At 48.2% G+C, this 25,687-nt stretch overlaps 1 protein-coding gene across 2 annotated transcripts in view; it reads left to right on the forward strand.

The window, feature by feature from the left end:
• LG10H1orf174 (linkage group 10 C1orf174 homolog) overlaps nt 1–25,687 on the forward strand; it is a 57,901-nt gene that overhangs the window by 4,974 nt on the left and 27,240 nt on the right. The window contains exons 2-5 of one of the 2 annotated variants that reach the window (XM_073603698.1): nt 12,692–12,814; nt 15,116–15,460; nt 18,712–18,840; nt 20,780–21,299. In XM_073603698.1, coding sequence (XP_073459799.1) covers nt 12,692–12,814; nt 15,116–15,460; nt 18,712–18,840 — 597 coding nt within the window. In that variant the 3' untranslated portion in view covers nt 20,780–21,299. Of the gene's footprint in view, nt 1–12,691; nt 12,815–15,115; nt 15,461–18,711; nt 18,841–20,779; nt 21,300–25,687 lie in introns of those variants that run through there. The other variant, XM_073603699.1, reaches the window with a different exon arrangement.

Consider the following 25,687-nt stretch of genomic DNA (forward strand, 5'->3'; position numbering starts at 1 on the left):
AGGGTGAAGGGTTGTGTATGTGGGATTGTATGATATTTTTTATTTATTTATTTTTATGGTTGAACTAGATGGACTTGTGTCCTTATTCAACCTGATAAACTGTTACTAAACTCCTCCCACTCATCCATCACCCTATCCTCTTAATCCACTCCACCCATGAGGTGGAGGTACGAGTATCAAGGTAATAGTAGGGTATAAATATTGGGGTAATAGTGGAGTTGGTGGGGTGTGAATATTGGGGTAATAGTGGAGTTGGTGAGGTATGAATATTGGGGTAATGGAGGAGTTGGGATATGAATATTGGGGTAACGGAGGAGTTGGGATATGAATATTGGGGTAATGGAGGAGTTGGTGGGGTATGAATATCGGGGTAACGGATGAGTTGGTGGGGTATGAATATTGGGGTAATGGAGGAGTTGGTGGGATATGAATATTGGGGTAATGGAGGAGTTGGTGGGATATGAATATTGGGGTAATGGAGGAGTTGGGATATGAATATTGGGGTAACGGAGGAGTTGGTGGGATATGAATATTGGGGTAATGGAGGAGTTGGTGGGATATGAATATTGGGGTAATGGAGGAGTTGGTGGGATATGAATATTGGGGTAATGGAGGAGTTGGTGGGGTATGAATATTGGGGTAATGGAGGAGTTGGTGGGTTATGGATATTGGGGTAATGGAGGAGTTGGTGGGATATGAATATTGGGGTAATGGAGGAGTTGGGATATGAATATTGGAATAATGGAGGAGTTGGGATATGAATATTGGGGTAACGGAGGAGTTGGTGGGATATGAATATTGGGGTAATGGAGGAGTTGGTGGGATATGAATATTGGGGTAACGGAGGAGTTGGTGGGATATGAATATTGGGGTAATAGTGCTGTTGGTGGGGTATGAATATTGGGGTAATGGAGGAGTTGGTGGGATATGAATATTGGGGTAATGGAGGAGTTGGTGGGTTATGAATATTGGGGTAATGGAGGAGTTGGTGGGTTATGGATATTGGGGTAACGGAGGAGTTGGTTGGATATGAATATTGGGGTAATAGTGCTGTTGATGGGGTATGAATATTGGGGTAATGGGGGAGTTGGGATATGAATATTGGGGTAATGGAGGAGTTGGTGGGATATGAATATTGGGGTAATGGAGGAGTTGGTGGGATATGAATATTGGGGTAATAGTGCTGTTGGTGGGGTATGAATATTGGGGTAATGGAGGAGTTGGTGGGATATGAATATTGGGGTAATGGAGGAGTTGGTGGGTTATGAATATTGGGGTAATGGAGGAGTTGGTGGGGTATGAATATTGGGGTAATGGAGGAGTTGGTGGGATATGAATATTGGGGTAATGGAGGAGTTGGTGGGATATGAATATTGGGGTAATAGTGCTGTTGGTGGGGTATGAATATTGGGGTAATGGAGAAGTTGGTGGGATATGAATATTGGGGTAATGGAGGAGTTGGTGGGTTATGAATATTGGGGTAATGGAGGAGTTGGTGGGTTATGGATATTGGGGTAACGGAGGAGTTGGTTGGATATGAATATTGGGGTAATGGAGGAGTTGGTGGGGTATGAATATCGGGGTAATGGAGGAGTTGGTGGGTTATGAATATTGGGGTAATGGAGGAGTTGGTGGGATATGGATATTGGGGTAATGGAGGAGTTGGTGGGATATGGATATTGGGGTAACGGAGGAGTTGGTGGGATATGAATATTGGGGTAATAGTGCTGTTGGTGGGGTATGAATATTGGGGTAATGGAGGAGTTGGTGGGATATGAATATTGGGGTAATGGAGGAGTTGGTGGGTTATGAATATTGGGGTAATGGAGGAGTTGGTTGGATATGAATATTGGGGTAATAGTGCTGTTGGTGGGGTATGAATATTGGGGTAATGGGGGAGTTGGGATATGAATATTGGGGTAATGGAGGAGTTGGTGGGATATGAATATTGGGGTAATGGAGGAGTTGGTGGGATATGAATATTGGGGTAACGGAGGAGTTGGTGGGATATGAATATTGGGGTAACGGAGGAGTTGGTGGGATATGAATATTGGGGTAAGGAGGAGTTGGTGGGGTGTGAATATTGGGGTAATGGAGGAGTTGGTGGGATATGAATATTGGGGTAATAGTGCTGTTGGTGGGGTATGAATATTGGGGTAACGGAGGAGTTGGTGGGATATGAATATTGGGGTAACGGAGGAGTTGGTGGGATATGAATATTGGGGTAATGGAGGAGTTGGTGGGATATGAATATTGGGGTAATGGAGGAGTTGGTGGGATATGAATATTGGGGTAATGGAGGAGTTGGTGGGGTATGAATATTGGGGTAATGGAGGAGTTGGTGGGATATGAATATTGGGGTAATGGAGGAGTTGGTGGGATATGAATATTGGGGTAATGGAGGAGTTGGTGGGTTATGGATATTGGGGTAATGGAGGAGTTGGTGGGGTATGAATATTGGGGTAATGGAGGAGTTGGTGGGATATGAATATTGGGGTAATGGAGGAGTTGGTGGGATATGAATATTGGGGTAATGGAGGAGTTGGTGATTTATGGATATTGGGGTAATGGAGGAGTTGGTGGGATATGAATATTGGGGTAATGGAGGAGTTGGTGAGATATGAATATTGGGGTAATGGAGGAGTTGGTGATTTATGGATATTGGGGTAATGGAGGAGTTGGTGGGATATGAATATTGGGGTAATGGAGGAGTTGGTGATTTATGGATATTGGGGTAATGGAGGAGTTGGTGGGATATGAATATTGGGGTAATGGAGGAGTTGGTGAGATATGAATATTGGGGTAATGGAGGAGTTGGTGATTTATGGATATTGGGGTAATGGAGGAGTTGGTGGGTTATGGATATTGGGGTAATGGAGGAGTTGGTGGGTTATGGATATTGGGGTAATGGAGGAGTTGGTGGGTTATGGATATTGGGGTAATGGAGGAGTTGGTGGGATATGGATATTGGGGTAATGGAGGAGTTGGTGGGATATGGATATTGGGGTAATGGAGGAGTTGATGGGATATGAATATTGGGGTAATGGAGGAGTAGGTTGGGTTCTGGGTCAGTAAAGTCAGTAATAAGGTTGGTGGGGGGGATGAGGAGTTGGTGATATTGGTAAGTTGATGGGGTAATAGAAGTGTGGGTGACGTGTGGCTGGAGTTGGTTGGTAATGAATGTATCGGTGGTAATAGTATTATTCCAGAGTAGTGGTGTGTAGTCACCAATCTTGGATATGAAGATTGATGGTGAGAAGATTAGGTGTTCCATTGAAATTTGAGTGATGTGAGATACGACCATCTCTGGTCTTCTGCTCCACTGTGTGAAGAACGAGGATCTCTTACCATGACCACCATCCAGTGCCTCCCTCTCCGTGTCCTGGTTCCAGTATAAGCTGGGAGAGGTTACAGTATGACCCCAGAGAGCCTGGTTGATCTGGAACACAAGAAACCATTCTCTCAGACCTCAGTACTCTATACAGTGGGGCAAAAAAGTATTTAGTCACCACCAATTGTGCAAGTTCTCCCACTTAAAAAGATGAGAGAGGCCTGTAATTGTCATCATAGGTAGACCTCAACTATGAGAGACAAAATGTGGAAACAAATCGAGACAATCACATCGTCTGTTTTTTGAAAGAATTTATTTGCAAATTATGGTGGAAAATAAGTATTTGGTGAATATGAAAAGTTCATCTCAATACTTTGTTATATCTCCTTTGTTGGCAATGACAGAGGTCAAACGTTTTCTTTAAGTCTTCACAAGGTTGTCACACACTGTTGCTGGTATGTTGGCCCATTCCTCCATGCAGATCTCCTCTAGAGCAGTGATGTTTTGGGGCTGTCGCTGGGCAACACGGACTTTCAACTCCCTCCAAAGGTTTTCTATGGGGTTGAGATCTGGAGACTGGCTAGGCCACTCCAGGACCTTGAAATGCTTCTTACGAAGCCACTCCTTCGTTGCCCGGGCGGTGTGTTTGGGATCATTGTCATGCTGAACGACCCAGCTACGTTTCATCTCCAATGCCCTTGCTGATGGGAGGAGGTTTGCACTCAAAATCTCATGATACATGGCCCCATTCATTCTTTCATGTACACGGATCAGTCGTCCTGTTCCCTTTGCAGAGAAACAGCCCCAAAGCATGATGTTGCCACCCCCATGCTTCACAGTAGGTATGGTGTTCTTTGGTTGCAACTCAGCATTCTCTCTCCTCCAAAAACGACGAGTTGTGTTTCTATCAAACAGTTCTACTTTGGTTTCATCTGACCATATGACATTCTCCCAATCCTCTTCTGGATCATCCAAATGCTTTGGACATGTACTGGCTTAAGCAGGGGGACACGTCTGGCACTGCAGGATCTGAGTCCCTGGTGGCGTAGTGTGTTACTGATGGTGGCCTTTGTTACGTTGGTCCCAGCTCTCTGCAGGTCATTCACTAGGTCCCCCCGTGTGGTTCTGGGATTTTTGCTCACCGTTCTTGTGATCATTTTGACCCCACAGGGTGAGATGTTGCGTGGAGCCCCAGATCGAGGGAGATTATCTGTGGTCTTGTATGTCTTCCATTTTCTAATTATTGCTCCCACAGTTGATTTCTTCACACCAAGCTGCTTGCCTATTGCAGATTCAGTCTTCCCAGCCTGGTGCAGGTCTACAATTTTGTTTCTGGTGTCCTTCGACAGCTCTTTGGTCTTCACCATAGTGGAGTTTGGAGTGTGACTGTTTGAGGTTGTGGACAGGTGTCTTTTATACTGATAACAAGTTCAAACAGGTGCCATTAATACAGGTAATGAGTGGAGGACAGAGGAGCCTCTTAAAGAAGAAGATACAGGTCTGTGAGAGACAGAAATCTCGCTTGTTTGTAGGAGACCAAATACTTATTTTCCACCATAATTTGCAAATACCGTATTTATCGGCGTATAACACGTACTTTTTTCCCCTTAAAATCAGGGGGAAATCGCAGGTGCGTGTTATACGCCAATCCCCTGCGATCCCGACCTGTCACATCTTCAAAATCGCCGACCGCGATTTGAAAATGGCGCCGCCGGCGCCGACATACACAGAGCCGGTTCTCGGCGGCTCTCGTTCACTTTCGGCTCCACTCGTAGTCCCGAACGGAGCTATCCGAACCTACTCGGCTGGGTTCGGATAGCTCCGCTCGGGACTACGAGTGGAGCCGAAAGTGAACGAGAGCCGCCGGGAAGAGCCGAGGACCAGCTCTGTGTATTTCGGCGCCATTTTCAAATCGCGGTCGGCGATTTTGAAGCCCAGGATGGCAGGGATAGAGGATGGAAGGCTGCACTGGGGAAGGCTGCATTGATGGGCATTTAAATGTAAGTTTTTTTTCCCTTCAACTTCCCTCCTAAATTGGGGTGCGTGTTATACGCCGATAAATACGGTAAATTCTTTCAAAAATCAGACAATGTGATTGGATTTGTTTCCACATTTTGTCTCTCATAGTTGAGGTCTACCTATGATGACAATTACAGGCCTCTCTCATCTTTTTAAGTGGGAGAACTTCCACAATTGGTGGTGACTAAATACTTTTTTGCCCCACTGTATATGATAAAATTCTGGAATGTGATGGAAGCGGAGTGCAGTGTGTCCTGTGATGTGCGATGCTCCGTGGTGCTGAATGGACAGTGACGGCCGTACACCTCATCTGCAGTCAGTGGATTTCTTTCCATAGACGGCAGAGATCCATCCTGTATAAAGCAATATTGCCGCTCTCTAAGGTTAACTGTTTTTATTTCCTCTACATGTACATTTCTGTTGGGATTGGTAATTCTACATTTTTATATAGAATCCCAAATACTTTAGACTAGTCTTTTCTGTCAGAGGAACCTTTCTAATAATTGTGTGATAAGGAGGAACCCCGACTTCAAGTGTATTTCCACTTTTGTGGCCAAATTCGATGACCGCTTGGTCATAGTGCCAGGAATCTGCTGTCCAACAACCTCAGACAGCCGTGGACATCTGTGGCAGCTTGGAATAATAGCCCACTCGTTTGCCATCACATATACACCAATCAGCCATAACATTATGACCACTCGCCTAATTATGAGTAGATCCCCTTTTGCCGCAAAAATAGCCCTGACCCGTTGAGGCATGGACTCTACTAGACCTCTGAAGATATTCTGTGGTATCTGGCACCAAGCGGTCAGTAGCCGATCCTTTAAGCTTCTGCTAGCTTGCCTTCGTCCCATACTACATCCTGGTGCCATCTCTTCCCCAGGTAAGTGACGCACCCAGCCATCCACATGATGTAAAAGAAAACGTGATCCGTCAGACCAGGCCACCTTTTTTCATTGCTCCATGATCCAGTTCTGATGCTCACGTGCCCATTGTAGGCACTTTTGGCTGTGGGCACGGGTCAGCATGGATGCCCAGACCGGTCTCCGGCTACACAGCCCCATACACAACAACCTGCCATGATCTGTGTGTTCTGAAACCTTTCTATTAGAAGCAGCATTCACTTCTCCAGCAATTTGAGCTCCAGTAGCTCTTTTATTGGGTTAGACTATATGGACGACCCTTCCCTCCCTCCATCTCCATTAATGAGCCTTCCCTCCCTCCATCTCCATCAATGAGCCTCCCCTCCCTCCATCTCCATCAATGAGCCTCCCCTCCCTCCATCTCCATCAATGAGCCTCCCCTCCCTCCATCTCCATCAATGAGCCTCCCCTCCCTCCATCTCCATCAATGAGCCTTCCCTCCCTCCATCTCCATCAATGAGCCTTCCCTCCCTCCATCTCCATCAATGAGCCTTCCCTCCCTCCATCTCCATCAATGAGCCTTCCCTCCCTCCATCTCCATCAATGAGCCTTCCCTCCCTCCATCTCCATCAATGAGCCTTCCCTCCCTCCATCTCCATCAATGAGCCTTCCCTCCCTCCATCTCCATCAATGAGCCTTCCCTCCCTCCATCTCCATCAATGAGCCTTCCCTCCCTCCATCTCCATCAATGAGCCTTCCCTCCCTCCATCTCCATCAATGAGCCTTCCCTCCCTCCATCAATGAGCCTTCCTTCCCTCCATCTCCATCAATGAGCCTTCCCTCCCTCCATCTCCATCAATGAGCCTTCCCTCCCTCCATCTCCATCAATGAGCCTTCCCTCCCTCCATCTCCATCAATGAGCCTTCCCTCCCTCCATCTCCATCAATGAGCCTTCCCTCCCTCCATCTCCATCAATGAGCCTTCCCTCCCTCCATCTCCATCAATGAGCCTTCCCTCCCTCCATCTCCATCAATGAGCCTTCCCTCCCTCCATCTCCATCAATGAGCCTTCCCTCCCCCCCACCTCCGTCAATGAGCCTTCCCTCCCCCCCACCTCCGTCAATGAGCCTTCCCTCCCCCCCACCTCCGTCAATGAGCCTTCCCTCCCCCCCACCTCCGTCAATGAGCCTTCCCTCCCCCCCACCTCCGTCAATGAGCCTTCCCTCCCCCCCACCTCCATTAATGAGCCTTCCCTCCCTCCATCTCCATCAATGAGCCTTCCCTCCCTCCATCAATGAGCCTTCCTTCCCTCCATCTCCATCAATGAGCCTTCCTTCCCTCCATCTCCATCAATGAGCCCTCCCTCCCTCCATCTCCATCAATGAGCCTTCCCTCCCTCCATCTCCATCAATGAGCCTTCCCTCCCTCCATCTCCATCAATGAGCCTTCCCTCCCTCCATCTCCATCAATGAGCCTTCCCTCCCTCCATCTCCATCAATGAGCCTTCCCTCCCTCCATCTCCATCAATGAGCCTTCCCTCCCTCCATCTCCATCAATGAGCCTTCCCTCCCTCCATCTCCATCAATGAGCCTTCCCTCCCTCCATCTCCATCAATGAGCCTTCCCTCCCTCCATCTCCATCAATGAGCCTGCCCTCCCTCCATCTCCATCTATGAGCCTTCCCTCCGTCCATCTCCATCAATGAGCCTCCCCTCCCTCCACTTCCATCAATGAGCCCCCCCCCCCCCATCTCCACCAATGAGCTCCTAACATCCATCAGTGAGCCTTCCCTCCCCCCACCCCCATCAATGAGCCAGCCCCCCCCCCCCCCACCTCCACTAATAAGCCTTCCTCCCCACCTCCATCAATGAGCCTCCCCCCCCCCCCATCAATGGGCCTTCCCTCATCCATAAATGAGCCTTCCCTCCCCCCACCTCCGTCAATGAGCCTTCCCTCCCCCCCACCTCCGTCAATGAGCCTTCCCTCCCCCCCACCTCCGTCAATGAGCCTTCCCTCCCCCCCACCTCCGTCAATGAGCCTTCCCTCCCCCCACCTCCGTCAATGAGCCTTCCCTCCCCCCCACCTCCGTCAATGAGCCTTCCCTCCCCCCCACCTCCGTCAATGAGCCTTCCCTCCCCCCCACCTCCGTCAATGAGCCTTCCCTCCCCCCCACCTCCGTCAATGAGCCTTCCCTCCCCCCCACCTCCGTCAATGAGCCTTCCCTCCCCCCCACCTCCGTCAATGAGCCTTCCCTCCCCCCCACCTCCGTCAATGAGCCTTCCCTCCCCCCCACCTCCGTCAATGAGCCTTCCCTCCCCCCCACCTCCGTCAATGAGCCTTCCCTCCCCCCCACCTCCGTCAATGAGCCTTCCCTCCCCCCCACCTCCGTCAATGAGCCTTCCCTCCCCCCCACCTCCGTCAATGAGCCTTCCCTCCCCCCCACCTCCGTCAATGAGCCTTCCCTCCCCCCCACCTCCGTCAATGAGCCTTCCCTCCCCCCCACCTCCGTCAATGAGCCTTCCCTCCCCCCCACCTCCGTCAATGAGCCTTCCCTCCCCCCCACCTCCGTCAATGAGCCTTCCCTCCCCCCCACCTCCGTCAATGAGCCTTCCCTCCCCCCCCACCTCCGTCAATGAGCCTTCCCTCCCCCCCACCTCCGTCAATGAGCCTTCCCTCCCCCCCACCTCCGTCAATGAGCCTTCCCTCCCCCCCACCTCCGTCAATGAGCCTTCCCTCCCCCCCACCTCCGTCAATGAGCCTTCCCTCCCCCCCACCTCCGTCAATGAGCCTTCCCTCCCCCCCACCTCCGTCAATGAGCCTTCCCTCCCCCCCACCTCCGTCAATGAGCCTTCCCTCCCCCCCACCTCCGTCAATGAGCCTTCCCTCCCCCCCACCTCCGTCAATGAGCCTTCCCTCCCCCCCACCTCCGTCAATGAGCCTTCCCTCCCCCCCACCTCCGTCAATGAGCCTTCCCTCCCCCCCACCTCCGTCAATGAGCCTTCCCTCCCCCCCACCTCCGTCAATGAGCCTTCCCTCCCCCCCACCTCCGTCAATGAGCCTTGCCTCCCCACTTCCATCAATGAACCTCCGTCAATGAGCCTTGCCTCCCCCCGCCTCCGTCAATGAGCCTTGCCTCCCCCCGCCTCCGTCAATGGGCCTTGCCTCCCCCCGCCTCCGTCAATGGGCCTTCCCTCCCCGCCTCCGTCAATGGGCCTTCCCTCCCCGCCTCCGTCAATGGGCCTTCCCTCCCCGCCTCCGTCAATGGGCCTTCCCTCCCCGCCTCCGTCAATGGGCCTTCCCTCCCCGCCTCCGTCAATGGGCCTTCCCTCCCCGCCTCCGTCAATGGGCCTTCCCTCCCCGCCTCCGTCAATGGGCCTTCCCTCCCCGCCTCCGTCAATGGGCCTTCCCTCCCCGCCTCCGTCAATGGGCCTTCCCTCCCCGCCTCCGTCAATGGGCCTTCCCTCCCCGCCTCCATCAATGCGCCTTCCCTGGACCACTATTCGGTTCTGACCACTGCACACCAGGAACATGCAAGAGCTGCATTTTTGGTGATGCTCTGACCCAGTCATCTAGAGCAGCGGTCTCCAAAATGCGGCCCCGCGGCCAGATGTGGCACTTTACTTGACTTTCCAGCCTTGTGCAGGTCTACAATCTTCTCCCTGAAGTCCTCTGACAGATCTTTGGTCTTCCCCATGATGGTGAGGATTGAATGGAAGAAAGAGATTCTGTGGACAGGTGTCTTTTATACACATAACGAGATGTCATTAGGAGAACCTTCTTACATTGACAGGACTAATCTGTGTACCACATGACCACCTCCTGTAGTGTCTGTGTATACTCCATATATACCCCCCATATATACTATATACACTCTCTATATACTCCATATATACCCCCCATATATACTATATACACTCTCTATATACTCCATATATACTATATACACTCTCTATATACTCCATATATACCCACCATATATACACTCTCTATATACCCCCCATATATACTATATACACTCTCTATATACTCCATATATACCCCCCATATATACTATATACTAGAGGTCGACTGATATATCGGCCGATATTTGGCTTTTTTTACTTAATCGGCGGGACTTGCAAATGACTTCTGTAATAGAAGTCAATTTCAAGTTGTCTGAAGTTTTCTTCTCTCCTCCTCTGGGCAGCCAAATCTGATAAGAAGATACATTGTATCTCTTTCAGGTTCTTTTATCACTAGACTGAACTCCTGGAGAAGTTTTCAGTTTAACCATTTAAAGACTAAATCGTTTCTGACATTTGTTGCTTACAAGTAAAACTCCTGTATTTTCTGCTAGAAAATCACTTAGAACCCCCAAACATTATATATATATATTTTTTTAGCAGAGACCCTAGGGAATAAAATAGCGGTTGTTGCAATATTTTATGTCACACGGTATTTGCGCAGCGGTCTTTCAAACGCAAAAAATACAGTAATGAAATTAAAAAAAAAAAAATGCAGTAAAGTTAGCCCATTTTTTTTTGTCCAAAAGTTTTGATTACCTGTTTTTGTGTATTTAATATTTAAGATATAGTTTTTTTTTTTTAATCTAAATTCTACATACAAGTGAACTGATTGGAGGTTTGTTTTGTTTAATAAATGTTTAAATATAAAAAATTTTCTGTATCACTTATTACTTAAGGCTGCTTTCACACTGGAGCGGGCATGCGTTGACGGTAAAACGCTGTTAATTTTAGCGGCGCTTTACCATCATTTTAGTGGCGCTATTCTGCTGCTAGCGGGGCACTTATAACCCAGCTAGCGGCCGAGGAAGGGGTTAAATGCGCCCCTGAAGCGCTGCTGCCGAAACACTTTGCAGGCGCTTCGGCAGCGGTGCGCATTCATTTCAATGGGCAGGAGTGGTGGAGGAGGGGTATACACCACTCCAAAGATGCTGCTTGCAGGACTTTTTTTTAACATCCTGCCAGCGCATCGCCTCAGTGTGAAAGCACTCGGTATATCACACTGACTGCAGGGGAGACGTTTTACAGGCGCTATTTTTAGCCCAAAAGCGCCTGAAAAACGCCCCAGTGTGAAAAGGGTCTAACTGTTAGATTTTATGCGATGAAGGGAAAAAAAAATAAAAAATCGGCCTAATATATCGGCCCAAAAAAATCGGCATCATATATTGGCCATCGGCCACCGCGATTTCTAAATATCGGCTTTGGCATCGGCCAGAGAAAAACCCATAACGGTCGACCTCTACTATATACACTCTCTATATACTCCATATATACCCCCCATATATACACTCTCTATATACTCCATATATACCCCCCATATATACTATATACACTCTCTATATACTCCATATATACCCCCCATATATACACTCTCTATATACTCCATATATACCCCCCATATATACTATATACACTCTCTATATACTCCATATATACCCCCCATATATACACTCTCTATATACTCCATATATACCCCCATATATACTATATACACTCTCTATATACTCCATATATACCCCCCATATATACACTCTCTATATACTCCATATATACCCCCCATATATACACTCTCTATATACTCCATATATACCCCCCATATATACACTCTCTATATACTCCATATATACCCCCCATATATACACTCTCTATATACTCCATATATACCCCCCATATATACACACTCTATATACTCCATATATACCCCCATATATACACTCTCTATATACTCCATATATACCCCCCATATATACACTCTCTATATACTCCATATATACCCCCCATATATACTATATACACTCTCTATATACTCCATATATACCCCCCATATATACTATATACACTCTCTATATACTCCATATATATACTATATACACTCTCTATATACTCCATATATATACTATATACACTCTCTATATACTCCATATATACCCCCCATATATACTATATACACTCTCTATATACTCCATATATACTATATACACTCTATATACTCCATATATACTATATACACTCTCTATATACTCCATATATACCCCCCATATATACTATATACACTCTCTATATACTCCATATATATACCACATGAGCACCTGCTGTATCCAGTCTGTGGGGGGCAGAATTATTGTTGGTTGGTTGGGGATCAAATACTTATTTTACTCACTGAACTGCAACTCCATTTATAACATTTGTATTGTGTGATTTTTCTGGATTTTTGGTTGATATTTTGTCTTTATTATATAAAATACACCTATGATAAAAATTATAGACCCTTCATTTCTATGTAAGGGGGCAAATATTACACAATCTGCAGGGGAGACAATCAGTATTCCCTCCCCCCCCCCCCCCCCCCCCCCACTGTATAATATTGGCGTGTTAGACGCACACTTTAGCATAGATTGTCCGGTAATATGGCGGCATGTATTCGCGGATTTATCCCGCCATAGAAATGGGAATAACTCCTGGAAATGTTTCCATTCAGATCACAGAGGGGGTGCGATGCTCGGCTCGCCAGAAGGCCAAAAATTGCTCCGCCGGGCAGAACTCCTCCGACAGCGAAGCCGAATCCCGTCCGTCTGACAAGAATGCCACAAAGGGAAGCTCGGTGAGTGCCGTTATTTCATGGGGGGGGGGAGGGGGGCTGTCTGTCTCATTCAGCGCACATATAGAATCTTTACATGGCTAACACTTTAACCCTTTCACAGCCAGAGCCGTTTTTGTATTGTTTAGCAAACATGCTAAAAAAAAATTTTAGGCCTGTTAAGATTACATAAACCCCCCAAAAACATTATACATTTTATGAAAGCAGACACCCTGGAAAATAAAATGGTGGTAGTTGCAGTTTTTTTTTATGTCACACGATATTACCGCAAAGGTAAACATTTCAGTAAAAAAAATACACAAAAATTTTATTTTAGGGCACAAGAACGCAATAAATGATCCTATGTTTGGTAAACTATAAAAGATGCAGTTTGCACCGAGTAACTAGATACCCAACATGTCAAACCTTAAAATTTAGTGCGCCTGTGAAATGGCAACAAACTTCAATACCTGATATTTTCCATAGGGGACGCTTTAAAAGCCCCCCCCCCCCCCCCCCCTATAGGTCATCAATTTAGCGTTACAGAGGAGATCGCGTGCTAGAAATATTCCTCCCACTTCAGTGTAATGATATCTATTGGCCTCTTCTTCCATATTGTTGTTACTTCCCTCACCTACCCCAAGAGATCACCCAACTCCCTAAAACCGCCACAGTAACCCGCTAAGTACATAAAACTCATCGGAAACACAATAAACACTCCATAAAACAACAATGGCCGTCTTTTTCTCTTCTCTATGCTGCACTCTGTAATGGATGAGTTGGAGTTCTGATAGCTGCTAGTCGGTGAGTATTATGGCTGCAACAGTTTAGGCTTTAGAACCGTCATCTCCACACCGCGACCCTTTAATCCGACCCTCGGGGCACTATTCCTCCCACTGATACCAATGATGGGGCACTATTCCTCCCACTGACACCAATGATGGGACACTATTCCTCCCACTGACACCAATGATGGGGCACTATTCCTCCCACTGATACCAATGATGGGGCACTATTCCTCCCACTGACACCAATGATGGGACACTATTCCTCCCACTGACACCAATGATGGGGCACTATTCCTCCCACTGATACCAATGATGGGGCACTATTCCTCCCACTGACACCAATGATGGGGTACTATTCCTCCCACTGATACCAATGATGGGACACTATTCCTCCCACTGATACCAATGATGGGACACTATTCCTACCACTGACACCAATGATGGGACACTATTCCTCCCACTGATACCAATGATGGGACACTATTCCTCCCACTGATACCAATGATGGGACACTATTCCTACCACTGACACCAATGATGGGGTACTATTCCTCCCACTGACACCAATGATGGGGTACTATTCCTCCCACTGATACCAATGATGGGGCACTATTCCTCCCACTGACACCAATGATGGGGCACTATTCCTCCCACTGATACTAATGATGGGACACTATTCCCCCCACTGACACCAATGATGGGACACTATTCCTCCCACTGACACCAATGATGGGGCACTATTCCTCCCACTGACACCAATGATGGGACACTATTCCCCCCACTGATACCAATGATGGGGTACTATTCCTCCCACTGATACCAATGATGGGGCACTATTCCTCCCACTGACACCAATGATGGGGCACTATTCCTCCCACTGACACCAATGATGGGGCACTATTCCTCCCACTGACACCAATGATGGGACACTATTCCCCCCACTGATACCAATGATGGGGCACTATTCCTCCCACTGATACCAATGATGGGGCACTATTCCTCCCACTGACACCAATGATGGGACACTATTCCCCCCACTGATACCAATGATGGGGCACTATTCCTCCCACTGACACCAATGATGGGACACTATTCCTCCCACTGACACCAATGATGGGACACTATTCCCCCCACTGACACCAATGATGGGACACTATTCCTCCCACTGACACCAATGATGGGGCACTATTCCTCCCACTGACACCAATGATGGGGCACTATTCCTCCCACTGACACCAATGATGGGGCACTATTCCTCCCACTGACACCAATGATGGGGCACTATTCCTCCCACTGACACCAATGATGGGGCACTATTCCTCCCACTGACACCAATGATGGGGCACTATTCCTCCCACTGACACCAATAATGGGGCACTATTCCTCCCACTGACACCAATGAGGGGCACTATTCCTCCCACTGACACCAATCATGGGGCACTCTGTTGTAGAGATCTCTATGTTCAGAACAATGGGGAGGAATGTTAGGCCTTCGGTCTGTTTTTATCACCTCTGTGGATTTTTGTCTTCTCATCTAGAAGGACAACAATGGGTCTCGTTCTAAGAACGGCACAAGTGACCAGAGCCGGGGGCTAGCCGGCAAAAAAGCAGCAGGAGCCAAGAGTCAGCCTACAGCCAGCAACCGTCCCAGGAGCAGGAGGTGCCCGAAGGTGAAAGTCAGTGCCCGCCTCACCAATCGCCAAATGTCCAATGGGAACAATTACACTTCCTACTGCCGATTGTCAGATGACAGCAGGGACAGTTTGGTGGTCTCAGACCCAGAGAAGAAAGGAATCTGTGCGGACATCACCCCGTTCATTGATGAAGACAGCAACCAGCCCATGCCGCTCGGGAGATTCTTCGAAAATGCCGACCTCATGCAGGTGACTGTTAACCCTTCAGTGGTAATAGGTGTTTATATTGATACATTTGTAAATTGGCAACTGTTTGTTTTGTTTGTTTTTTTTTTTGGCTATTTATATAAAATCTTTGTTATACAAACACACATTTATTACAGGATATCCCCTGATAATACAGGAGCTCTGAGACATTAAGGCTCCATTCATATCTGGGCGTTTTGAGTCGCCCCGATTCTGCCTGCGATTTCAGAACGCTCTGGTAAAATGACAAATCACACAACACGCATTTCAGATCCCATTCATTTTATTGGCACCCAAAAATGCTGCACAGTTCTGCCACGTTGCTTAATAAATTGTTTTTAAACATTTTTAAAGAAAAGAGGGTTTACAACCCCTTTAAGCCATCCAGGACTTTTATTCGCTCTTTTAACCACTTCAGCCCCGGAAGATTTGGCTGCTGAATGACTGGGCCATTTTTACAATTTGGCACTGCGTCTCTTTAACTGACAATTGCGCGGTCGTGCGACGTTGTACCCAAACAACATTGATGTCCATTTTTTCCAACAAATAGAGCTTTCTTTTGGTGGTATTTGATCACCTCTGCGGTTTTTATTTTTTGCGCTATAAATAAAAAAAGAGCGACAATTTTGAAAAAAATCACAATATTTTGTAGTTTTTGCTATAATAAATAGCCTTTTTTTAAATTTATTTATTTTTTTATATCAGGACTGCGACATTATGGCGGACACATCGGACACTTTTGACACATTTTTGGAACCATTGGCATTTATACAGCGATCAGTGCTATAAAAATGCACTGATTACTGTAAAAATGTCACTGGCAGTGAAGGGGTTAACACTAGGGGGCGATCAAGGGGTTAACTGTGTTCCCTGGGAGGTGACTCTAACTGTGTGGGGGGGAGGGGACCAACTAGAGGAAATGACAGATCGTGGTTCCTAGCTATTAGGAACTCACAATCTGTCTCTCCTCACAGAACAGGGATTCATGTGTTTACACACACACGCCCCTGTTCTGCCTCTCGTGCCCGCGATCGCTCATGCCCGGCGGTCATCGCGAGCATAGGCCCCCCCCCCCCGCAGTGCAGCGTGCGCATGCCTGCTATCCCACTTAAAGGAGCCGACACGGCTCACGGGATCGTGCCGACCTGCCGCAGTATAATGGTGGCGGCTGGTTGGCAAGCAGTTAAATTTATTACCCAATGGGATATATTGGCTAATGCCCTTATTTAATATACTCTTAAAGCAAACCCATCTCTCCTCCGTATTCTTTGTTCCTAATATTTTATCCCAATTTATGCCTTTTAGCAAGGTTTGTAGTTTAGGGAAGTTGGCTCTTTTGAAATTCAGTGTCTTTGTATTCCCTTTATGTCTCCTATTTGTGTGATTTATACTGAAACTAATTGACCTGTGATCGCTGTTACCTAAATTGCCCCGTATTTCCACATCTGTGATCAGGTCTGTATTGTTGGTAATCAGTAGATCCAGTAATGTTTTATTTCTAGTTGGTGCGTCTACCATCTGACCCATAAAATTGTCCTGCAAGACATTAAGGAACTGGCGAGCCTTAAATGAATGCGCGGTTCCCTCCGCCCAGTCTATGTCTGGATAATTAAAATCCCCCATTATGATAACACTTCCCATCCTTGCTGCTAATCCAATTTGTGATAGGAGATCCGTCTCCACTTCCTCCCTCAGGTTAGGGGGCCTATAGCATACTCCCAGTATTATTTTCCCCTTAGCTTCATCCCTTTAGAGCTCTACCTATAAGGATTCCACCTCCTCTCTAGCTCCCTCAGTGATGTCATCTCTCACATTCACTTGTACATTATTCTTGATATATAGGCATACCCCTCCCTCTTTTTTACCCTCTCTATCCTTGCGGTATAGGGTATACCCTTGAATGTTTGCCAGCCAATCATGAGAGCTGTTGAACCAGGTCTCTGAAATTCCCACAAAATCCAAATCCTCCTCGTACAACAGTATCTCTAGTTCACCCATCTTGTCCGCCATGCTCCTGGCATTGGTGAACATGCCACATAGTTTAGACCGGTCGCATATTGTCCTCTTATTGGGTGTTTCAAGATTGCAACTAGGACTTGTTACTATACTTACCTTGTGTTTTTGTGCTTTGGTTAACCTACCACTAATGCCCCCAATACTACCCTCTGGAGTATCTTCTGTGCTGGCTATCACTGTCTCTGGACCCTCCCCCCCATCGCCTAGTTTAAAAACCCCTCTAACTTTTTGGCCATCTTCATTCCCAGCAGATCTGCACCCTCCTCATTTAGGTGCAGTCCGTCCCTTCTATAGTACCGGTTACCGACTGAGAAGTCGGCCCAGTCCTCCAGGAACCCAAACCTCTCCTTACTACACCAGCTCTTCAGCCACTTGTTTACTTCCCTAATCTCCCTCTGCCTCTCTGGTGTGGCTCGATGTACCGGTAGTATTCCTGAGAATACTACCTTGGAGGTCCTTTTCCTCAATTTAGCACCTAAGTCCCTAAAATCGTTCTTTAGGACACTCCATCTGCCTCTGACTTTGTCATTGGTGCCAACGTGCACCATGACAGCCGGGTCTTCCCCAGCCCCTCCCAGTAATCTGTCCACAAGATCCGTGATGTGCCGAACCCGAGCGCCCGGTAGACAACATACTGTTCGGCGCTTCAGGTCTTGGTTACAGATTGCCCTCTCTGTCCTTCTAAGAATTGAGTCCCCTACCCCCAGAATCTGTCTTTCCTTTCCCTTTGCTGCCCCCCCACTCTCACTGGAGGAGTTCTTCCCCCGCAAAGTCCCACACATACCTGTTGATCCCACTAGTGATGTCCACCTAAAGCAGCTTCCTGTGATGGGGTGACAACAATGCTGAATTCAGAGCAGAGTTGTCACTCTCGTGTAGGCGGGGCTTGCAGCCCAGTGAGCTGAGATGTCGCAGGGGGCGTGGCTATCAGAAATGATACTTTTGGTTCACAAGCCTGTAGTGTGTCAATCAGCACCTGGCCACACCCAGCCCCGCCCACTGCTTCCTGGATTGACAGCACTGACACTCCTCAACTGTGAGCTGCAGTGTCAGAGATTGGGGGGGGGATACCAATGAGGGAGGGATTTGGTTCCATCGGGGGAGGTGAAGGGTGTTTTTTGTTTTATGGGGCGTGTCCCTAGATGTGGGATTTATTTGGACTATAATACAATATAATACAGGAGTCTTCAGTTGTGTTTTGTATGGTGACCTCACATTGTGTGTATTTTGCTGTTTAGGATTTCCCACCAGTGGCCACGTCCTGTGCTTCCATGAGCCGAAGAGAACTGAGGAATCTTCACTTCAGAGCCAAGGAGGATGATGATGATGATGATGATGAAGAGCTGAATAATGAAGACGCTCTTTAGGTAAGAAGGCAACACGTTAAATGTGGAGCTCCCAGCAAATAGTGAAATACATACTAGGATTGCCCCAGTATTGGTGTAGATACAAAGGATTTTCACTAGTAACCATGGAAATGCTGCGATTCCCGAAACCGATACCTTTGCGGTGCGATTTGAACCCACACAAAACGAATGGTCTCAAATCCCACGGAAAAGACTCGCGTTAGGATTTGAACAGGAATGCGGTGTGATTCCAGCCTGAATCATATGTGTCCCCCCCCCCCCCCCCCCCCGCACCTGTCTTGTGTGCCTGAAGTCACTATGACAAGCCCGGGTTCACACAGGGGCGCTGCGGGAAGCTGCATGTGATTCTTTGCAGTGGGGGTTTGAGCTCATTCATTTTGTATGGGTTCAAGTCGCACCTCAAAGGTATCGGAGCATTTTCACATCCTCTCGTGTAAATACTCTGTATCTGCACCAATACTGGGGCAACCTACTCCCATTCATAAATTGCAGGCAAAGATGTGGAGCCTGCAGAGTTCTCTGTATAACCACTTCAGCTCCGGAAGGTTTACCCCCCCTCCCCTTCCTGACCAGGCCATTTTTTGCCATACAGCAGCACTGCGTTATTTAACTGCTTCCGGGCCGTCCTGCCGCAGTAAAAATAAGCAGTGGGCGGTACCTGTACAATGTTTCCGCATCGGGGCGCACACACTTTAGCTGTGATTGGACACAGCGGGATCAGCAATGAGTGGGTCCGGCAGCCCCGATGGCGGTCAGGTCAGGCCGATTGTTCACTGTGAGCAAGGCAGACCGTCGTCCTATGTGAGCAAGGCAGATTGTCGTCCTATCAGAGAGGAAGAGAAGAGAGATCTTGTCTTCCTGTTAATCAGAATCGCAGATCTCCCTCTTCAGTCAGTCCATCCCCCACACCTTTAGAAATCACTCCCTAGGAGCAGACTTAACCCTTTCATCACCCCTGGTGTTATCCCCTTCCCTGCCAGTGTCATTAGTACAGTGTCACTTGGTGTCCAATTTGTCCTCCACAATGTCGCAGTCCCACTAAAAATCGCTGATCGCCGCCATTACTAGTAAAAATAAAGATGCCATAAATATATCCCATAGTTTGTAGACGCGATAACACAAACTAATCAATATACGCTTATTGGGATTTTTTTTTTTTTTACCAAAAATATGTACAGTATCTGACTAAAGTAAGTACACCCCTCAGTGACATTTGTGTAAATCTTTTCTTCTATCTTTTCATGTGACAACACTGAAGAAATGACACTTTGTCTACAATGTAAAGTAGTGAGTGTACAGCTTGTATAACAGTGTCCAGACCTAAACCCTATTGATCATCTGTGGGACATCCTCAAACAGAAGGTGGAGGAGCGCAAGGTCTCTAACATCCACCAGCTCTGTGATGTCATCATGGAGGAGGGGAAGAGGACTCCAGTGACATCCTGTGAAGCTCTGGTGACCTCCATGCCCAAGAGGGTTAAGGCAGCGCTGGAAAATAATGGAGGCCACACAAAATATTGACACTTTGGGCCCAATTTGGACATTTTCTCTTAGGGGTGTACTGACTTTTGTTGCCAGCGGTTTAGACATTAATGGCTGTGTGTTGAGTTATTTTGAGGGGACAGTAAATTTACACTGTTATACAAGCTGTACACTCACTACTTTACATTGTAGACAAGTGTCATTTCTTCAGTGTTGTCACATGAAAAGATAGAAGAAAAGATTTACAGGGGTGTACTTACTTTTGTGAGATACATTGGAATAAATGAATGAAGAAATCTTTTTTTTTTTTTTTTTTTTTTTTGTACTTTCTAGCGAAAAATGCAAAAAAAAAAAGTTAAAAATGGCCCCAGTAGGTAAGTACCGGTAGTTCCGTGGATTGTTGATGGGATTTGACAAGTTGGCACTGAATACTGAGGTTTCTCTGTTTTTCTCTTAGGACTCGGGTATTTGCCTTCCCAGACTTCCCACACTTGAAGATTGGTGGACCTTCTGCCTTTGCCTTGTGACACGACCTCTATCATTGGTCCAAACCAAAGTGCTTTTATATAATCCAGGGAGACCCCGTTGCACCGAATGGTTTTCTAGAAGTTCCGTTGTTTAGTGTTGGGAATCCTGGATCCGCACTATAATGCTGCTGCCACCACCTACGTAACCTTAACATTGGGACATTCCCATTGGTGGGCGTCCTGTCATCTGTTGCTGATGTCATGCCTGGAGGAGGAGCCCAGACACAATGATATGTAATTTATATTAAATTGTTTTATATATATTGTTGTTCATATGTATAACATTCTGCAGATTGTTGGGGAATATCATCCTGTTATTTTGTTAATTGGAATTGGAAGTCGGCCTGCAGTTCCAGCCGCCCCCAGGGTGGTCTGAGCGGGCCGGGGAAGGTTGATGTTGTAAATATCGTTTGTATAAGTCCAGTACTGAATAAAGCTTTGAGGTGTTTTTTTTTTGTATTTTTGGGGTTCTCCAGGAACGAGTGGAGCCCTGTCCATGAGAGTTCCGTGATTTCCAGCCTGACGCTCATTGACTTCCACAGCTAAGCGGAGGGTTGCCTGTGGTCTGAGTCCTTATCTGAAGACAGCTGAGACGAAACGCGTCATATGGACAGGCACTGCCTTAGATTCAAATAGCCAGTCCAGTCTAAGTGAGCAGCAAGTGATGTCTGAACTCTCAGGGTAGACTATAGAGCAGAGGGGTCAAAGTGCGGCCCTCCAGCTGTTGCAGAACTACAAGTCCCATCATGCCTCAGCCTTTGGGAGTCATACTTGCAGTGCTTCATGAGACTTGTAGTTTGGCAACAGCTGGAAAGCTGCAGTTTGATACCTGTGATCTCGAGCAGGAGTCCCCCGGTCCGTAGCCTGCTGGGAGCTGGGCCGCATGGTGGGGGGTTGTCAGCAGTGGGCAGAGCAAGCCAGCATAGCCTGTAGTGCCAACCTCCGACCACCAGAGGGCGCCTGCTAATCTCCTAGCACCACTCCTTCCTTCCCTCTCTGTGATCATGAAAGAGAAGAAGGGGAGGGAGGAAACCAGGCCAGGGACAGAATCTAATAGGGTTGAGGCCCCCCCCCTCCCCGAGGTGACAGGTTACAACCACAACCCCCCAGGTGACGAGCTGCACCAACCCCCCCCCCCCCCCCCCCCATGATAGGCTGCACCAACCCCCACACCCCATCTCCCTGCCAAGGTGCCAGGCTGCAACCACAACCCCCCCAGGTGACGAGCTGCACCAACCCCCCTCCCCATGACAGGCTGCACCCACAACACCCCCCCCTCCCGAGGTGTCAAGCTGCACCAAACCCCCCCCCCCCCCCCCCCCCACACACACACATACCCCTAGGTGACAAGTTACAACCACAACACACAACCCCCCAGGTGATGAGCTGCACCAACCCCCCCTCCCCATGACAGGCTGCACCCGCAACACCCCCCCCTCCCGAGGTGTCAAGCTGCACCAAACCCCCCCCCACACACACACACACACATACCCCTAGGTGACAAGTTACAACCACAACACACAACCCCCCTGGTGACAAGCTGCACCAACCCCCCCTCCCCATTACAGGCTGCACCCACACCACCACCACCCCCCACCCCCACCCCACCCCACACACACACACACACACACACACCGAGGTGACAGGTTACAACACCTCATCTCCCTGCCAAGGTGACAAGCTGCAAATCCCCCGCCCCAGGTGACAAGTTGCACCAACCCCCGTCCCCATGACAGGCTGCAACCACCACACACACCCAGTTGCCAAGCTGGAACACCCCCCCGAGGTGTCAAGCTGCACCAACCCCCCCGTCCCCTGTGACGGGCTATAACCACCACCATTAGAAGTTGGGGACCGCTGATCTATAGAGAAGAATAAGTATGACTGGCTGATGGAGATTTCAGGTGGTCTGCAATGAGGGTCTATCTGTAGAGTTCTCCCTTTAATTGGACTGTTGTAGATTTTGAAGGCCAAACGTTTTTGTTGTGTTTGGATGGAGTCGGGCCTGATGAGGTCATGAGAGGATCGTGGAGGCCGCCATTGGTGAGCTCTCATTTGGGAATGCTCATCGCCTGGCTGTTATGTTGCTGACTTGTCTTTGGTGTTCTCTGAGAGGCTGACCCAGAACAAGACCCAGAACCTGGATCTGCCATTCAGAGTACTTAACCCTCCCATCCTGTCCAGCCAAGGAAGCCGCCATCTTGGCCTCTGTGTGTTCTGCAGCTGCCATGGTGCTGCACATGTGATCAGTCATCACGCCGCTCATTGGGCTTGACAATTCAGTAGAGAACACAAGCAACCATTACAGTAATCACTCACAGAGCATGCCTTGAATGGAACTGTTTTGGGAAATGGATAAATGGATGGGTTTCGTTCCACGTTGGGTCAGACAGCCAGGCAGGCAGCATTTTCACAGAGACCGTCAGTGACAGCCCACATCGATCCCTCATCACAGAGTCACTTTATTACCCCTGCCAGGTTTTTAATTCTTCTGCCGGTGTTCTGTTGTGCAGATTTTCTTCTAGTTCCTGTCCCGGAGATACAACAGGAAGGATGAAATCCCCTCCTAGGTGTTCCTGATTTCCCCTCCTCTTCCTGTTCTGGTGATGAGTGAAAAGTTGTGGATCCCCAGAACAGGTGGAGATGGAGGGGAAGTCTTCCTGGCGGAGCTCTGATAGCTGCCAGGGGTTCTAATCCTTTGATCGGAGTGTTGGGCTTTAGGTCCATACCTGGCCTGCCTCTCTCCGGTGGAAGTCGGTGATCGGAGGGCTGGAAATCAGACGAGGTGACCTCTGACCTGGAGAGCTTTTAGAAAGAATTTGACTGTTATTGGAGAATTATGCCAAAGTTATAATAAAGGAGAACTCCGGAGAAAATTCACTATTAAAGAGACTGTTTGCTGTGTCTGCTTTTGTGTTCTTTATAATCTGAAAGCAAAGATTGTTTTTTTTTTTTGTCGATGGCTTTGCTGGGATGTAGAGATGGGATTAGATCTGATCTCTGGAAGCCGTGTGTGATCTGTAGAAAGGTCTCGGAGCCCCCAGAATTAGGAGGTGTCATCAGTGGGGGGGGGGGGGGGGGGGGGGCTGCTAATGATTCCAGCTTACAGGTTTTTGGGGCTCCAAGACCTGAAAATCCCCCGAGGACCTGTGGACTGCAGTGTGTAGTATTGGATGGCCCCCTCCCCCACCCAGCAGGGACATATGAATTCATCTAAGGCGGCATCAGAGGAATGAGGTACCCGGACCCTGCAAGGATAACACCAGGACAGGTTGTTGGTTGATACCATATCCTGCGTTACAGAACCCTGTGCCATGTTATATTGCCTGGTGATATCCAGTAGGGTGCTATACAGGATCAGGGCAATGATCCCCAGCTTGGGGGTACTCAGTCCCTGAAGACCCCTTTGGGTGCAGCCAGCTGTGGTGAGTGAAGATTGGACCCCCTGTGGAGTCCTGTGGAAGGCCTAGTGAGTGCCCTATGGTAGCCCTGCTGGTTACACCCCATTAGGCCAGGTGCTAGTATGAGGCAGCTGCTTAGGGCCCAGGGCAGCTGCCCCTTTTGCCCTGCCTTAAAGACAGCCCTGCCCCCACCCCAACTTTTTGGGGTGGTAGAAGTAGTGGTAGCCCTTGGTTAGTTATATTTTGGGGTGTGTGCTCTTGTGGCCCAGCTGGGGACTCTCCTTTTATATGTTCCCCCCTTCTTTTTTTTTTCTCCCCCAATTTTGTTTTTTTTGCTACTTGCACTTATGAACCTCCCAAACCCCCCCCCCCCCCCCCCCCAACATACATAGCAGTGCTAAGGAGCACTCAGAATGCCAACTGTGGGAGTTGGGGTTTGTTTCCGGTGCTGCCCTCCAGTGGCAGGGGGGGAGATGGGGCTGATGTGCCTGGAAGAAACCACGAGAGCGTGGAATACTGGCGCAGTGATTCCTGCTGGTGGCGGAGTTTTTGTCTGGTGGTCCTGTAGAAGCGAGTACAGTAAAAACTTGGTTTGAGAGCGTTTTGCAAGATGAGCAAAATTTTTTAATAAATTTTGCCTTGATATACAAGCGATGTCTTGATATAAGAGTAGTGTCACGTCACAACTGTGTATAAAAGAGAAGAGAGGCGCCTCTAAGTGTAGCAATATGGTTGCATTTAATGAAGGTCCAACATTTAGTAACTCGCATGGTTGATGATTAAAACAGGCCGGCATCCGGGGTAAAGCTGTCCACATACACCATCCCCCGCACCGCCGGCTCTCACCGCTGTCGGTCTTCAATTGTGACCGGGAAGACTCCCCTGCAGAAGAGCGATCTGAAAGTGAGGCTTGAATTGCTCATGGAAGGGACGACATCAATGGTTGTGCGGGGGATGGTCTATGTGGACAGCTTTACCCCAGATGCCTCCATACTTAGATGTGTCTGTTTTAAGCTGTCCACATAGACCATCCTCCTCACCGCCATTGATTTCGTCCCTTCCATGAGCGATTCAAGCCTCACATTCAGATCGCTCTTCTGCAGGGGAGTCTTCCCGGTCACAATTGAAGACCGACAGCGGTGGTAGCCGGCGGTGCGGGGGATGGTCTATGTGGACAGCTTTACCCCGGATGCCTCCATACTTAGATGTGCCTCTTTTATTCATAAACCATGCGAGTTACTAAATGTTGGACCTTCATTAAATGTAACCCATATTGCTACACTTAGAGGCTCCTCTCTTCTCTTTTATACTCTGGAGCTCCTGCTGGATTTTGCTTCTAATCCCCTTGTGGAGGCTTCCATTTGTGGACGGACATTTAATGGTCACACAACCAATCACATCGCTATAATCTTTTGTAGGGCTGAAACAACTAATCGA

This window comes from Aquarana catesbeiana, linkage group LG10 (genome assembly GCF_042186555.1).
Source record: "Aquarana catesbeiana isolate 2022-GZ linkage group LG10, ASM4218655v1, whole genome shotgun sequence".
Lineage (NCBI taxonomy): Eukaryota > Metazoa > Chordata > Amphibia > Anura > Ranidae > Aquarana > Aquarana catesbeiana.